This window comes from Triturus cristatus, chromosome 6 (assembly GCF_964204655.1).
Source record: "Triturus cristatus chromosome 6, aTriCri1.1, whole genome shotgun sequence".
NCBI classification, from domain to species: Eukaryota; Metazoa; Chordata; class Amphibia; order Caudata; family Salamandridae; genus Triturus; species Triturus cristatus.
This window is the reverse complement of record NC_140589.1, coordinates 1,733,479,942-1,733,497,488: the sequence shown is the minus strand read 5'-3', so window position 1 is coordinate 1,733,497,488 and position 17,547 is coordinate 1,733,479,942. Positions and strand designations below refer to the sequence as shown.

Genomic DNA, 17,547 nt, shown 5'->3' with positions numbered 1-17,547 from the left:
TAATAACTCTGCTCCACCTAGTCAAAGCGCTGTCCAGGCAAAATTATCTGGTGCCATAAATGCTGGTGGGCAACAGGATGTATGACGTTACAACGCACACTTTTACAACGCATGCACTTACAACGGATTTTTTACAACGCATAATCCATTACAACGCATGACATTACAACGCATGACACTACAACGCATTTTTAAAAAATACCTTTACAACGCATTACCATTACAACGCATACTACCTTTACAACGCATACCATTACAACGCATAATATTAAATTACATTTAAGGTAAGTATTAGATAGTATAGGGGTAAAAATTACTATTCTAACTCCAGGGGGTGCAACAGTAGGGTAAGTGTTGGATAGTGTAGGTGTAAAAATTACTATTCTAACTCCAGGGGGTGCAACAGTAGGGTAAGTGTTGGACGGTATAGGGGTAAAAATTACTATTCTAACTCCAGGGGGTGCAACAGTAGGGTAAGTGTTGGATGGTATAGGGGTAAAAATTACTATTCTAACTCCAGGGGGTGCATCAGTAGGGTAAGTGTTGGATAGTATAGGGGTAAAAATTACTATTCTAACTCCAGGGGGTGCAACAGTAGGGTAAGTGTTGGATAGTATAGGGGTAAAAATTACTATTCTAACTCCAGGGGGTGCATCAGTAGGGTAAGTGTTGGATAGTATAGGGGTAAAAATTACTATTCTAACTCCAGGGGGTGCATCAGTAGGGTAAGTGTTGGATAGTATAGGGGTAAAAATTACTATTCTAACTCCAGGGGGTGCATCAGTAGGGTAAGTGTTGGATAGTATAGGGGTAAAAATTACTATTCTAACTCCAGGGGGTGCATCAGTAGGGTAAGTGTTGGATAGTATAGGGGTAAAAATTACTATTCTAACTCCAGGGGGTGCATCAGTAGGGTAAGTGTTGGATAGTATAGTGTAATATTATGCGTTGTAATGGTATGCGTTGTAATGGTAGTATGCGTTGTAATGGAATGCGTTGTAAAGGTAGTTTTTAAAAATGCGTTGTAGTGTCATACGTTGTAATGTCATGCGTTGTAATGGATTATGCGTTGTAAAAAATGCGTTGTAATGGTAGTGCGTTGTAAAAGTTGCGTTGTAAAGGTTGTTCCCCTGGGCAACATAATGCTACTGCTCTGTATAGTGAGGTGACCAAACACTAAAAATCCATAGCACCATCTTCCACCATAAATAAAATACCACCTGCCATACCAAATAGTCATAGGCCCCTAACTGTGGAAACATCGAGAGAGTACCCCCTACCCAATAGGAGAAGGCATACTTGCCCAACTGCAAACCAACGGTACAATAACGGGGAAGGAAGGAGGGACCTGAATGTAGGTAAAGCACTTATTAACAATAAAATATACATGGCGAATGTTCCTAAACTAGCTTCAAACAGAAGCTTAGACAGTGCAGACTCTCTGACCAACAAAGCAATCCACTGGATACGCCACGTATGGGGATGCCGATCTGTGATCAGGGAAGACATCATAAAGGCGCGCAGGCTCACCTCCACCACTGAACAGTTTGATTGTATTGAACTGACCCTTCAGAGGGAGGAGCTGGCTGAAAACCTGTTTGCCCTTGAGTTTAGAACATGCTCCCCTGCCTATTCTTCCATTCCGCTTAGGAGGCTCCTACCAGGCATTCAGGTCCACCAACACCCTGGGCATCTCGTGGCTGGCAGGATGGGAAGCTCCACGTTAGAATGCAATGACTGACTGACAGGAGAGCATGTGCCATGTACTGCCAGAGTTGATGACTTAGTTGCCCCTAGGGATAGCCATCTACCCACAAATCCTAATAGCACAAACAGATTTGTAAAACCTACCGAAACACGATCCTTGTATACTCCCTGTCTAGAGTACCAGCACCAGCCTAGTAATAACTCCCCGGGGCCCATAAAAGATTCACTGCATACTTGTTATGCTCCCACAAGGGGCTCACTAGTGTCATGGAATAATGCTGGTTTGTGTTCAAAATTTACAACCCCTGAATGGCTTACTTTTGTAAATGGTTTTGATATCTGTCTTTTCCAAGAGACATGGCTTATGACACTGAAATTCTGTGCAGGTTTTTAAAATGTTCACGTCCCAGCAACAAAAGGAGTAAAAGGTCAACCTGCAGGTGGTCTAACCAATTTACACCGTCAAGATTTAGGTGTAAGCATTAGGGAACTTCCATCCATGAGCAACGATATTCAGGTGCTAAGAGTAAACCTAGGCCCCCTAGTGTATGTTGACATTTATAATGTCTATGTGAGGGGAACCCGAGGGGGTAAGTCCCAAGTTTTAGTGGCTTTGGACAACCTCCTCAAACTTTACTCAATGGACACCTATGTTATTATTGCGGGTGATCTAAATACAACTTTTGAACCCCTGATTGGCACCTTACCGATGAAGAAGACACCAAGTGGGGAGTTCCAAAACTGGAACTCAACCCAGTAAAAAAATGGACGGAGGTGATCATCCAGATTAATTCTATTTGTTTAGAAAAGGGGCTAGGGGCATTAAATGGCAGGATGCCACAAGATAGACTTGGGGGCTAACAACGGGTACAGCAAGAGTAGGATAGATTATATCCTCTCGAGTGTGAAATTTTGGCACACAATTGATGACATGGCTGTAAGGGATCGCCCCGAAAGTGATCATAATCCCTTGTGTGTAACCCATGGATGGTGGAAGCACAAGGCGTCGCATGGTGGGGAGATTGATTTGCATCCTCAGGATGTAGTCCCCACCAATGATATGAGACGGCTTAAATGGTCACGAATAATTGAAAATCCTGAGTCCTTGGGCAGCATCACCAAATATGTCGATAGTGCTATAATAGAGTTAGAGCATATTCTATCATCTAATGGGAAACTGGAGCTCCTCACACAGTCACACGATAGATTCTTTACACGTATGAGATCCCATTTTGTTAAGCTCTGCAGACCAGAGAAACAAGTAGACCTGAAACCCTGCAGATGGTACAATAAAGAATGCAGGCAGGCAAGAGTTTTCCTTGGGAATGCGATCAAGGGTGGGGAACCGGCTATCGTACGCGCAGCTAGGCAGGAATACAAAAGATCTATGCATAAAGCTAAACGCTCATGGGATGAGCAAAGATGGCAGGACCTTAAAGAAGCTAGCTCTCAGAACAACAGGAAACTATTTTGGAGCATCATAAAATGGGACATAGGGGGCCAACCTGAACAACCGCAAAACCATATTTTGACTGGGTCAACTATTTTAAACCACAATATGCTCGTAGTTTAACCGAGAAATATATGGATAACCCTAGCTATGTGTTTTATGCAGGTGAGGCTTTTAATTCTAATAATGTTGTACTAGCTCTTGGAGCAGTGGTTGGAGGCAGAGCGCCGGGACCAGATGGTGTTCCCCCTGACGTGTTCCTCTATGCCAAACAAAGATGGGGCAGATATATTCTGCTGGTGGCTAATGCAGTGGCCCAGGGTGCCCCCATACCGGATTCCTGGAAAGGGTCAGAAATAATCCCTGTATACAAAAAAGGAGACCAATCTCTTCCGGAGAATTACAGACCGATTAGCCTGATAGACACGATGCAAAAGATAGTGGGCAGGCTGATCCTGAACAAAATGCAAGATTGGATCGAAGACCGTAGCATAGTGTCCCCCTTGCAAGCAGGGTTTCGGACGTATACTAGTACCATCGACCAGGCGTTTTGTTTCATCCTTCTACACTGGAAGATAGTGACCTTGGGCAAAGGCAGTTTGTATGCTGCGTTTGTCGATTTAAGGTCAGCGTTCGACCTTGTTCCCTGCTCCAGTTTGTGGGTGACGCTGAACGAACTAGTTCTGCCCAAAGAGCTTCTAACGCTCATAATGAGGTTAAACAAGGGTAATTATGCCAGAATTTGATGGGGCACACAGGGCATGGTCACTAGCCCATTTCCAGTTGAAAGAGGGGTGTGCCAAGGCTGTGCTATGGCACCCACGTTATTTTCTTTGTATATCAATGGTATAGTTGACTGCATGTTGCCAGTGAACACGGACGCCCCTTCTCCAGCAGGCGTAAAAATCCCGATGTTAATGTTCGCGGATGACACACTAGTAATTTCAAAGAGCTTTGGTAATTTTTGAAGATTTCTGCTCCGCTCGTGGCCTTGAAGTTAATGTGTCATGGCTTTTAATCCACACAGAACTTTTAAAGGTAGTATTTCAATGAATAATCGACCATTAGAACAAGTTAGAAGCATTTACATACTTGGGGGTGAATATACAGAGCGATCTAAAGTGGAACTATCAAATTGACATGGCCACACTAAAGCACCGGCAACTTTCGGGAGCGTTACTGAGCATAAAAAGTCACTTACAAAACCAATCAGACTTGTGCTCCAAGTTTACGACATGAAAGTGGTCAGCTCAGCCCTTTACGGTGTAGAACTATGGGGGTTTGAGAATATGTCTAATTTAAGTATTTCAGAAAACAAGTTCCTGCGTAGTATCACCAATCTCCCCCAAAGTACTCCATTACGCCCGTTTCTATATGATCTTGGCAGAAAACCCATATCTGGTGTTGCCAAACTGCGTCCAGTGTTATACTGGCGCAGGTTGTGGACAACACCAGAATTGTTATCATATGCAGCAGGCTTTTTGGATGTAATAAAATCTGATAACTTTCACAAAATTGGCTGGCTACAGGGAGTCAGAAATGTTCTAGTGGGTATTGGCATGAAAGTGCTATGGGAGAACCCAACAAAGATCTGCTTTCCCTCAAAAAAGATCCTAAAAGAAAATTATTGGGAGATGGTTTCTTATAATGCTCTGAGAGATACTGATTCTGCTTCTCTGACAGGAATTGTTTTGGCCAAGCCTCGAAACATACTGGGACACCATTACCAAACCTCTGGACAGGAAATTGTATTTTCAGTTGAGGGCAGGTTCACTGCCCCTAAGATCTTTTACTTCTAGGTGGTCTCCTTCAAGTGGTAACAAGTGTCCTGCATATGCGGTCCACAAAGAAACAGTCGCACAATCGCTTTTCGCCTGCCCTGCTTATGTAGCCCCTCGACGGTTCTGGCTGAGTCCTATATGCAAATTACTAGGTACTAGAAGGAGTGCGGAAGCTGAAAGGATCATACGCACTAGTACCTCATCAACAATCTCAATAGCAGTTGCAAAATATCTAGGGTGAATGTTGGTAATAAGGCTGAAATCAGTGCCTTTGTGAGTTGTTTTTGCGAACTGTGATTAGTTAGCACACTGAACCATTATTGTAAATGTCTCCCTCTCACCTAAACTCATCTAGTTTTCTTTAGATTAGGCCTTAATCACCAGAGATGAAGTGGGCCGTATTGAGTTCTTATGATCAAGAATTTTGTATAAGTTTTAACATCTGTAGATACGAAGTTTATAACCAATTTTCCACAAATAAGACTGTTTTATAATCTATGTATGACATTTTTATGTATATATATCTAAAACTTTTTGTAATGTGCTTTTATGACTATATGTCGAATAAAGCTTGTTTGGAGTGGATTGTAATTCCACCTCGTAGACCGAATCTCTGAGGGCCATCTCTGGGAATCTCCACTGTCCCACCCTGTCTCCCGCCCCAACCCCAGCACTACTGGGGTATGATCTGAAAGAGTATGTGGAAGGTGGATAATTGTGTCCAACTCCGCTGTTATGTTCAGGGTGAGAAACTAATAATGCATGCGGGTCCATGTGTTATGAGGGGCTAAGTAGTGAGTGTAAGCAGGTTTATCTAGATTCGTGTGGTGCCACGCGTCCGACATTCGATATGCGTGTATCAAATTGGTTAGTGGTTGCCTGGCCCTGGGTTTCGCATCTGGTGTTGTCGCCGTGCTATCTAACCTAGGGTTCAATAAGATGTTGAAGTCACCCCCCCCATGCAAATGTGATCAGCCCCCATTCTGTCCATGCAGGACTGGAGCTCCACAAAAAAGTCTGGGTCGTCCGTATTGGGTGCATAAACGTTAACCAAAAGGATCGTTTTCCCAAGGAGCCATCCTTTCAGCAGTAAGTATCTACCCACCTGATCTGTATATACCTCTACTGTCTTAAACGGTAGTCGCTTATGTATGAATATCGAAACCCCCTTGCATATGTACTATAGCCAGCAAAATACCGTTATATCGTTGAGCCTTCGTACATTCCAGGATATCCGGGTAATATTCTCTGGGAGATTAGCTCTACGTGCCATGAGAGAAATTGGAGCCTATTCTACTTCGTGGACCAGTGGTGAAATTTTACACCATGTCTGTGAAAGGAAAACAGTGATATCAACCAAACCCCCACAACCATCCCCCTTATCCTCAACATAGGGAAAATTCCAAATCCCGACTAGAATCATAGACGGTCATTACAGTTATTTTAAGTGATCTAAGAAAGGTGCCTAAGCACAGGGGAGGCAACGCTAGGCCTCGTCCCCGGTTACATGAAATATAAAAATGAAAATATCAGAACGGACATTAACCTGGCAATCAACATGTTAACTGTTATAGCGTAACGTGAAACACAGTCAATACTTAATGACATATTGCAATACTGTGAGTTCAGCAGCTCGCAGAGAACAGTTGAAGACTGGTGCCGGAGTCCGACACCTACGGGGGCCGGTCTGGGGTGGGTGATTTCCTTGGCTGCCCATTAGTTGCTCGAGTTCTAAGGAAGTCCTGTTCAGCCGCTGGTGAGTCAAAGATCTGAGATCTGCCATCAACATCCACCTTCAGACGCCCTGGGTATAACATCCCGTATTTCAGGCCAGCCTTGTGTAGCGCAGATTTGACCGTTGTGAAACTTTGGTGGGCCTCTTGCACCATCACGGTGAAATCGGGGTACAGGGAGATGGAGGTACCCTGTCACTCCAGTGACCCACTTTCCTGGGCAGTCCCCAGGGCTGTGTCCCTATCTTTGAAGTTCAGAAGCCTTGCCATGATTGGTCGGGGGGGGACAACAAGGGTTAGGCCGCGGTCTGGGGTCTGATGCGCTATTTCGACAAGAAAGGTGGCAGTGAATGAGTCCCGTCTGAATAAGTCAATCAAGAGGCCCTCCACGAATCCATCTAGCCGCCCTTTGTTCGTTGGCTCTGGGACACCCAGGATACGAATGTTATTGCGTCTCCCTTTGGCCTCCAAATCCTCGTTCTTAATAGGGATAGTTTTAAGCACCTTTTCCATTCTCCCCAGTTGTTTGGTAGCTTGCGCAGAGCTGTCCTTGAGGTCCGAGATCCTGCCCTCAATGGTGTCTACCCTCTTATCGTGTTGGGCTAACCTGGCCCCCATCTTATCCAACCTTTTGTCCAGCGCATCCAAGCGGGTGTCCAAGGCCTTGAAACCAGACCTAATTTCAATCATGAGTGCCTCGGTGCCTTGCAAGGGAAGCTTGGGTGGGGCTGTGGCATCTCCACCCTCTGCCATGTTGCTGCCAGTTGAGCCTGCCCCACCGCCGATCTTTTCGAAGGGTAACATTCTTTGCCTGGGGTCCCCTTTGCCCATATCCAAAAGGGAGATGATCTGCCATATGCTCTGTGCTGATGGCGTTGCCCGAGGCCAGTTATGCCCAATCGCCCATTGTCTACCCCTAAGGGGCTGGTGTCGTAGGTAGAGTCAGACCCCTGGTCCTCCCCGCCTATATGGGGCCACAACCAGTGGCGGTGTAGTGTGTGTTCCTCTAGTGCACTCCTTGTGGTGTTGCTGCTGTGTGCAGTGTGTGCATCTATCCTGTGGCCTCAGCACTGTAACTGCCCAGCAGGTAAGCTGAGGAGCCAACTCGAATCAGGCCTCAGGGCGTGCCAGGTGTCCGCCATTATGTCATAGGGTGCTGCTGCGAGTGCCGCGGTGATGGTGCAACCTGTGCAGGGGCAGGGGCAGGGGGACGGTCAAGCGCAAAAGGTCACAGCAGCAGCCTGGCGGACGGCTGGTCCCCAGGCTCTCCCGTGGACCCTATCTTCACGGGGCCTCCGGGGGCACCGAGCGGGCTTACCTGTGGGTTGTGAGGCCTTCCTCCGTGCCCTCTGTCTCTTGCTGCTCCCCACGTCGGTATGGTCTTTGTGCCGCCTTTGTTGCTCAGCGCACAGGCTGCCAGGGTTTGAATTCCGAGGAAGCCGAGTCTCTGCTCCTGATGGTGGCAGTGCGAACCTTGAGCCCCCGGCTGAGCCTCGCGCCCCAGGCCTTCAACGCACTTCGGCGTTGCCGCGGTTGCCAGGGCTGGAAATTAGTTTGAAAGGGGTCGCTGGTCGCCCAGGTGCACAGGGAGCATAGTCGTCCTGCCGTGGCCTTTCATCATGGACTAAAGCTGCTGGGATGGCCAGTTGTACCAAAGCTATGTGGCCATCTCGGTCCGTGGCTCGGCCACGCCCTCCCCAACTCCCTACCATTGTTGCCAGATTTTTTCACATCTTTAAAGCCCAGAAGCAACCAAATAGTAACCCAAACTAGCCCAATGTTACTACTCCATTAATTTGTGTAGCCTGACCGCAATATTCAACAAGGCAGCCATTGTGTTCACAGTGTTTTCACATTGTTAGCATGGCGATGCTGTCGGGTGTGACATCACCCTCTGAATGGTAGCAATCTAGCAACAATTAAGGAGCGGATGGAAAGCTAACAACCACAGCCACTCTGTAGTGAGAGCTACAGGGGAACCAACCAAGAACAGGGGAGGAGTTGCGGCGCTCATTTTTGCTCCTTAAATGTAAAGTTAAAGGGGCGTAGTTTATAGATAAATAAAGGCGAGCGTAGCAATTGTGTTCTCAATGTTTTCAAATTTTTAGCACAGCGATGCTGGCGGGGGTGATGTCGCCCTCTTAATGGTAACAATCTGGTGACAATTAAGGTGTGGATGGAAGATTAGCACCACAGCCCCACTGTAGTAAGAGCTACAGGGGAAGCAACTAACAACAGGGGAGGAGTTGCACGTCGCTGTACAGAGTGCAGCGCCCAGCTCTGCTCCTTAAAATTAAAGTTATAGCGGTGCAGTTTATAATAAATAAAACACACAAAAAATCTTAAACAATTAGGAACAGATGTTTCCAAAGCGACCTGTTGGTTGGCACCGGGAGATTAAGGGAACTGGCTCTGGAGGCAGCACCATGCACCCACGAGTGGCGAGGAGACAGTGGGAAGAGAAAGTAGTAAACTAAAAGAAAACATATGACCACTAGTGAAAGGATCCATGTAGCAGGGGCAGTCCCCAGAGCGGTAACAAAACAGACACAAGGCGGCACAAATGTACACTGTCCACCAACGAAAGCAATAGATTTTTTAAGGCAGACCAAGCAACCAATCAAAAAGTGGGGGGTTGTTCAAAGCCCACAGAGGGATTACAGCAAGCCTCGCAGCGCATGCACACTGCCTCTAAAACTGTTAAGAAAATAGCATGGATATGCCAAGATAAATAATGTACCAAAGCACATTCACATATAAATTGTAAAGTGAATGCAAATCACCATAAAATGAACAGTTCCATATGTTTTTACTTTATTTCAAATGACAACACAAAATAATTTGAAAGGAAAGATTATATTCAGACAAATAAAAAGTATTTGAAAAATATGGTTTTTTTCAGAGTCCCAAAACAAAACATGTTGGTATATTTTGCTCAGATTGCAGTTTGGGGCATTTGTCGGTTTCTAGTCTGCCACAAATCCTCGGGAGCAGTACCCTCAAATAAGCCCACCTTGCGGCATCACCGACTGTGTATCATAAGAGAAACAGAAGTTTGGAGTGACCATGCGAGGGGAGGGGTTTTTAGGGAGGGAGATCTGGAACGAGATGAAGCCTGATGTTACCGACGTCCTCTTGTATTTACGTCTTTCTGTGAACCATTATCTATACTAGTATTACTGCATTTATTGAGTTCTTGTTTATTCTGCAATAGCAATTTGAACCAGGCAGTTCAGATACCTTAATGACCTTACCAACGATTGATCAGTGGCTGGTTTTTCAACTGGTGACTTCCTCAAGGGTTCAGTTGTAGTACCATTATTAATAAGGCTTTAACCATAGGAACATAGTATGGGTATTTCCCAAAGAAGCTTGGTGACAGAGCCTATGACAAAGGTCCCCTTTTAATGACAGTTCAAAGATCCACGATTCAAATGGACCTAAACATGAGGTTCCAAGAATCCTTCTTTGGAATGGCATGAATAATAAACTGGAACTTCCTACATGACTTCAAAGAGACGCAGTGAAAAAACTGGTCCCTCAACCAGGAAAATGGCACCCGCAGCAAGAGGAGAATCTGAGGGTCCCGTATTTATACCTGGCGCCATCTTCTGAAGCGGGAGAAACTACTAATCTGCCCCCAATCTGGTTCTGCAAATTTACTTTCTTCCACAGCCCCTGGTCCCAGTTGACGAGGGCCTAACGAAAGAGCACCCTAGGATCTGACCAGATATTGCAGGTACGCTTACAATAATGCTATGCATGCATACTGAATGTCTAACATGCTCTGACCTCATGTGGGCAGAACACCTTTATTTATTCCCTCAGACCGTGCCTGGCTCTCAGGATGCATGTTTGTAAAACTGTCGGATAGCGGCCGGGTGGCTCATTACATCCTTCATAACCTTTAATGAAATAAAAGAAACAATAACAGAATAGAATATCTGTGAATAGGTAAATGATGACATAAACACACAAAGTCTTTCAAACACTAACTAGGATGGGGGTTGGGTAGCAGGCGGTACAGATCTCCTCGCTAGCTCTCCGTGGCTGGTGGAGTTGTTGAAGATTCTTCATCATCCACAAATTGGTCTTCTTCAGGGTTATCCCAGGTTTCCACCTCTGGTTTTTCTTCCCCCAGCTTACCAGCAATCTTTTGAAATTGTCCTTCACTATATCTCCCAGCCCTGTGTCTTGACCACCCCCTCTGCTCTCATTGGAATTTTTCTGAACAGGATACATTTCTTGACATTTCCATGTTTCCTCTCACCGCTGTCATCATGGTGCCCTATACTTGTTTTATCTTCCATGTTTCTCTCAAAAGGAGTGCAATACTTTCAGTTGGGGCGTAGGATCCTCGATGACAACTTTGTCCCCCACTCTGATGCAGGGCTCCGATACCCTCCGTCTGGCATTGCTCTGTCATTGTTGTCCTGCCTGTTTGTCTGAGCTACCGCTGCATCCACTGTCACAGGCTTCCATAAAGGCCCCATTGCACCACGTCTCTCTCCAATTTCTTCATGATGAGATCACTGGGCACACATCTTGTGGTGCAGTTTGCCGGTATGCCTTTAGAAACTGCTGAAAGCAAACTTCCAAGTCTTCTCCTTTTTCCACCCTGATCCGGAGAGCTTTGTTCATAGTTCTCATAAACCTTTCCACTTCACCATTGGCTTGAGGCCACTGAGTCTATTAAGGCTGTGGAGATAGTCCTTAAATTCTTGCCCCTGAAAGGGGGGCCCGTTGTCTGTCTTGATTTCGTCAGGTAACCCCAGTAGGGCAAAGATACGTTCTGTCACCGGCTTCACACACTCAAAGGATGTTGATCTGATCAGTTCAACTACTAAAAACTTCGATTGGCTGTCCATTAGTACCAGTGTGAATTAGTGGTTCGGAAAACTACCAAAATCCATGCTGACTGCGGTCCATGGTGTGATGCCTAGTGGTTCCATAATTACAGGTTCTCCACTTGTTGGGATGCAGGATTGACAATTCTTCACCCACTCTCTGACTTGTAAGTCCATTCCAGGGAACCAGACTTTGCTCCTCACCCGTGCCTTCTTGGCCATGCCCTGATGTCCCTCTTTGCAGGTGCGGATCTTGTTTCTTCAATATGCCACTTCTACCTTGATGACTCCCTGCAGCGGAATGGGGTTGGTACCCCGATAGGTGTATATTTTGGCTCTTGTGGGTACAAGACGGGGCATTGTGCTATTTTACTTCAGTTGTTCTGCATCAATGACATTCACCGATGCTCCTGTATCGATGAGGGCTGTGATCTGGACCCCATTGATGTTCATGTGGCACATGGGTGGAGGTTTCCTCTTCTTGTTATCTCTTTCTGTGAACGATATGGGGAACACTTCGTCCTCATCATCATCTTCGGCCAGCTGGCTGGTGTCCTCATTTCTCTTCCATATGGAGGCTGTCTTTTCCCTCAGCAACAGGTGATGAACGTTTGAGCTTTTCCGACACCTTGCAGCCACACCCACTGGCATTCCAGCACTGAAACACACTCTCTCAAAATGATTCAGGCAGCCGCATTTCAGACACTTCTTGCCCTGTGCCAGGCACCCTTTGGGCGGATAGTGGGTGGACCCACAGTTCCCACAGCTCCTGTCACTGGGTCTCAATGTGGAAGCTCCTCTTGGTCTCGTTTGTCACCTCTGTATGGCCTCCATCTGCTCCTCTTTTATCTTCGCCCCAAGTGTGGGCGCCGGGCCCAAAGTCTGGTGAGCCAGGGCAGACTCCATGTCCCCCGCTCTACTGTCCACCAACTCGTGGGAGTGGGCAAGGATGAGAATGTCGTTGAACAAAATCCCCGGCTTTCTCAAAATGAGTTTGGAGAAATCAGACAACTTGCACCCTTGAATGAGCTGTGCTCTAATTTCATCCAGTTTGTCAATGCCAGACCATGTACTCGCCAGCGTGCGCAGTCATGCAAAAATGCATCCTGCTTTGCCTGTCAGAGCTTGAGTTGTTCGTAATCTGTATGTAATTGGGGGTTAAAATGTCTATCAAGTGCTGCGACAGCCACATCAAAGTCATGATCTGCCCATGTTAAGTAAGTTCTCAAAAAGTCGTAGAGTTCATCACCACCCATGTGTAACACCATTGACGTCTTTACTGCACCATCCATCTCCGGGTGTTCACCTAGTCCTTCCCCTTAGGTTGCTGTGACTATAGTTCATGCACCTTCCCACGTGGTCTTGGACTTGTATAAAGGCTTAGGCTCTTCTCCCCTCATTCATTATTCTGTTCCCGCCTGGGGGGGGGGGGCAAGCTCTCTCTTGCAGCGTACCTCGATGGCTCAGTAGGGATCTTCCTCCCTAGGACAGGCACACATGTAGGCGCTCTCCATGGAGCAGGCCTTCAGCTGCAAGGCATCAACATGGGGTGTGGCTGCACTCATCAGCTCCCGACTGGACCGCTTCAAGCAGCCTTAGACAGCGTCGCACACAGGGGGGCTGCGGGGAGGGGCACACGACTGCTCCCGCCACTCTTCTCTGTCACAGTGGCAGATGGAGCCTTGCTCCATCAACCTATCCCACCGACCCTGCACACTTCACTGGATGTGCTCCATGTGCACTCGCGCAACACCGGCCAGGGTGTGTGCATCCTCAGCTGCTCTCAATGCAGGTGTGCGGCTACAGATTAGGCGCTGGCCGCCATGAACATGCTTCACACACCGGCCCACTCGTCGGCAGTGTGGACGGTGTAACAAAAGGGCACGCTAAGCCCTGACCAGATATTGCACATATGCTTACAATAATACTACGCTCGCATACTGAGTGTCTAACGTGCTCTGACCTCGAGCGGGCAGAGCACCTTAATTTATTTCCTCGGACCCCGCCCGGCCCTCAGGATGCATGTTTATAACATTGTCGGGTAGCGGCCTGGGTGGCTCACTGCACCAGTCATCTAGGGTGGCAATGGGCTGGTGTCAAGTTCCTTTGTGAGTGTGCTGAAGGCAGCCCTTTGAAATGTTAGTGGGGCAGAGGATAGCTCCGCCCCACTCATCCGAGTAGGGTGACCCATCCAGCCAACACCTAGTCCTCCCTTTGTCTCACTGTCTTGGAGGATTACACAAAGGCCATCTGTCAACTATTCACAGTCATGTGACCCAGGACACAGGCTGCAGGAACCAAATGATTTAGACAAAAAAATGGCAACTTTCTAAAAGGGACATTCTCTGAATTGTGACTTAAAATCTGACTATGCCATTAAAGAGGATTTTAAATTACAACTCTTTTGAGAGCAAACAGGACATTTCTACCTATTCACAATTGAACGATAGCTATTAATATTGTTTTATTATTATTGTAGCCCAATGTTATACAATGTGAGAAGTAGGCCTCACAGTGTTGAAACACTAATGTGGGATTTTTTCACTACCAGAACATGTAAAATTTTAAAATACCTTCCTTACCTTTTTAAATACAATGCACCCTGCCCTATGGGCTGTAAAGCGACCTGTCATAGGGGTGACGTACAGGTATTAAAAGGGAGATTTAGGCCTAGCAAAAGTTTTTTTTGTCAGATCGCATTGGCAATTTAAAACTGCACACAGAGGGCAACGAAAGGCCTGAAAAATGTTTTTAAGTGATATGTAAGTGGTGGGACAATAGGTATTTCAGACCCACTGGTAGTATTTAATTTAGAGGCCCTGTGTACATGTAGTACCACTTTAATAGGGACTTGGTCAATTGAATTTGCTAATTGGATGTAAGCCAATTTTATAATGTTTAAATGAAAAAACACAAGTACATTAGCACTGGTTAGCAGTGGTAATGTGCACAGATTCCTAATGCCAACAAAAATGAAATTCAGAAAACAGGAGATGTGAAGTCAAAAGTTTTGGGTTGACCCTGCAGAGAGGGCCAAGTCCAACAAATGTATTCTATCTAAAGGGGCATATGCTGGAATGTAGCACTGAGGGCCCATGTCCTGTAGAAAATCTGCATTGAGCTAGCAGATTGTTGAAGGTAATCTTTACCCAGAGACACTTTACTGATTTGCATTGTTGGTGAAATTGAATGTAGACTACCTATGTGGAAGGACTATCGGTAAGTGCTAATTTTTAACCATTGACTTCTAGATTTGACAAGTATACACTTACAAATCGAACACACAAATTCGACTAACCAGTTAATGTTCTTTTTTAATTCATAGAAACTGTTCTTGAATTTCTTAATGAAACTACCAAGGTTCGAAAGAAGAGTTCTGCTGTTACAATTACAAAGGCACCAACCAAAAAGAAAATATACAAAAAAGTTCTGAAGAAACCTTCTTCTCCAAAATCCACTAAAAAAGCATACCCTGGAAAGAAACTGGGCCCTATAACAACCAAATCCCCGCGTGTGACCAGTAACCATCCTTTGATAAAATCGGCAACACTGAAAAAGAAGCCTCAAAATGGGCAGGGGCCACCAACCAAGCCAAAGGAGCCCTCAACGAAAGCAAAATTAGATATTCGAGGGAACATGAAGGATTCTTCCTTTTTGTCGCCAAAGACGAACACCTCAAAACCAGCAAAAATACCTTTAAAGTTAAAGAAAAGTTTACCGCCAGTTCAATCAAAAGATGCCAGAACTTGACCTACTCCCAACAAGAGAAAGTAGAGGTGAAGAAGAAAACAGGGTTACATTGGGAAAGTGTAACTAAGACTAATCCACTGAATGTGGTTCACAGAGATGAGAAATAAGCAATGAAGAGCAAACAAAGTTTATGAAACCTACCAAGCATGAAATGCTGTCTGTAATACAGGGGGAAAAACAGCTCTTGGAAAAGTGCACTGTTAACAGAATAGAATAAATACAAACATACAAGAGGGCCCTTCCAATGGGGACTGAGAAATTAGTGTTGACAAATGCGGTGCCGTCTGCTTTTCAAGCGAATTAATGATGTTTCATCAAATTTACGGCAAATTTACATAAATAAAAAAATAAAGATTCCTATTCACAAATCCACATTTGCACATTTGGGATAGGACAAATGTTTGTGCGAAATATATACCATCAGCACTTGGGCCCCGAATTCCTGAATTACAGTTTGGCAGTGGTGGCTACCGCCAGTCTAAGGTGGTAGGGCAGTGAGGCGGGCGGGGGTTGGGAGGGAGGAGAATAAAAATAAAATAAATTGACTTACCTGCTGCTCCTGCTGAAGCTGCTGGTCGCCTCATTTCCCCTCTCGCGATGGAACACAAAGGCTACCCACCCAATCCTGAAGCGAGTATGAGAGCAGAGACTAAGCGGGCTGGTTTGATGCTTGCTCAAGCACAGGGTGTCTGTGCCATTTTGCGTTTCTCCACCCGACTGTAGAGTACAGCCTGGTGGAGAAACCTAAGTGTGCGCTGTTTGGCCGGCCTAAGACGGCTGGCCAAATAGACATGCGCACATACAGCGGCCCCGCCACTCCTCCTCTCTGGCATGGGCAGGTCCGGCCCGCCCCAGGGCTTTGCAGCTCAGAGTACAATGATAAATAGAATAATATTAACATTGTATTATTATCATTGTATTTATCTGCTGTCTCTGAGCAGTGGGACGACGCTCCTCCGCCATTATGGAGGAGCCGCCCCTGCAGTTTGGGACCTGCAGGTAGTGTAAGACTTTGGTAGGGAATGCAGAATCTGCTCTTGCAGTTTAGGACCAACCTTTCATGCACAACTAAGCAATGCTGCAACTGCCGGTCTTTTATTGGTGTAGGCATAGTGGCAGCATTACTGAGGTCAGCAGAGCGCTGCCTCTTAACCATTACACCTTAGGAAAGGGTGGGAATATAAATCTGTAGCCCTCTGCTCATGCATCTCTTGGGCAGTGGAGTACCGGGTCTGTCATTCGAGTACTCTGGTCTGCAAGGCTGCAGTAGTTGTGTTTTGTTATCTATTGCTCGCACAGTGTGTTCCTCAGCGCCATGGAGTACTGGGTATGCACAATGCAGACAAGACACATTTCAATCCACTTGCTGAGTTGCGATTCTCGATGAGGCATCCCTGCACATGTTCATATTCAGAACTGCAGCAGGAGAAGAGAAAAATCAATTTGCCAGAAACGGTACATGCCAACCTCGACCCCCTCTCCTCCCCCCCCCCCCCCGCCCTTGTGCTACCAACCAAAAAACAAACCATTGTCTTTCAGAGCTAACATAGGGCACAAATAAGTCCTTTTTTCGTCACTTGTGCTAGTGCAGATCGAGGAAAAAGTGTTTGGCAATCATGCCCAAGGTGTTAGAGAACACAGAAAAGCAAAAGAAATACAAACGAAAAGAGAGGGTAAGAGAGACTACACGCCTTGAGCATGTATAGTAAATTAAAGGACCCTTATAGAGGTCTCTCCAGATATATGACTAGCTCTTGCAACGTATCAAACACCATTAATAATAACACACTAACAGGGAACTGATGTTTACAAAACCGTGCTATGTGACCCCGCATGAAGAAAAGATTTTGAGTGGAAACGTTTAGACATTTGTGCCTATTCACAAAGAAATGTTGCCGTAAATAAACTAGGGGCATATCTACAAGGCGGCGACAGAAAATTATCGCTGCTTTTGCGGCGGTTTTCGGCCGAAAAGCGGCGATAATTTTATCGCCTAATCAGCAAGGTCACGCTAACGCGTGAAACCTTGCTTTAGCGCACGAAATCTTAACGCCCAGCTTTGCATCTCTAATGAGATGCAAAGTGGGCGTTCCTGACCAAACATGACAGGAGAAATGTCGCTAAGCGACATTTCTCCTATCATCAAGCCCCACGCTATGAAGCATAGCTGCAACAAAAGTAGCGATAATCCCTGTTATCGCTACTTCCTTACGCCTGATTCAGGACTGACTTAGCCATGATATCCTATGGAAGGTGGATATCATGGCTAAGTTTGTGAG

At 46.0% G+C, this 17,547-nt stretch overlaps 1 protein-coding gene across 1 annotated transcript in view; it reads left to right on the top strand.

Moving 5' to 3' along the window:
- The window catches only part of HHIPL2 (HHIP like 2), a 311,277-nt gene extending 295,627 nt beyond the window's left edge, over nt 1–15,650 (top strand). Inside the window, exon 9 of the mRNA XM_085609394.1 lies at nt 14,844–15,650. Within this exon, the coding sequence (XP_085465520.1) occupies nt 14,844–15,268 (425 nt within the window). The 3' untranslated portion in view covers nt 15,269–15,650. The remainder of the gene's footprint in view (nt 1–14,843) is intronic.
- The last annotated feature ends 1,897 nt before the right edge of the window (nt 15,651–17,547 follow it).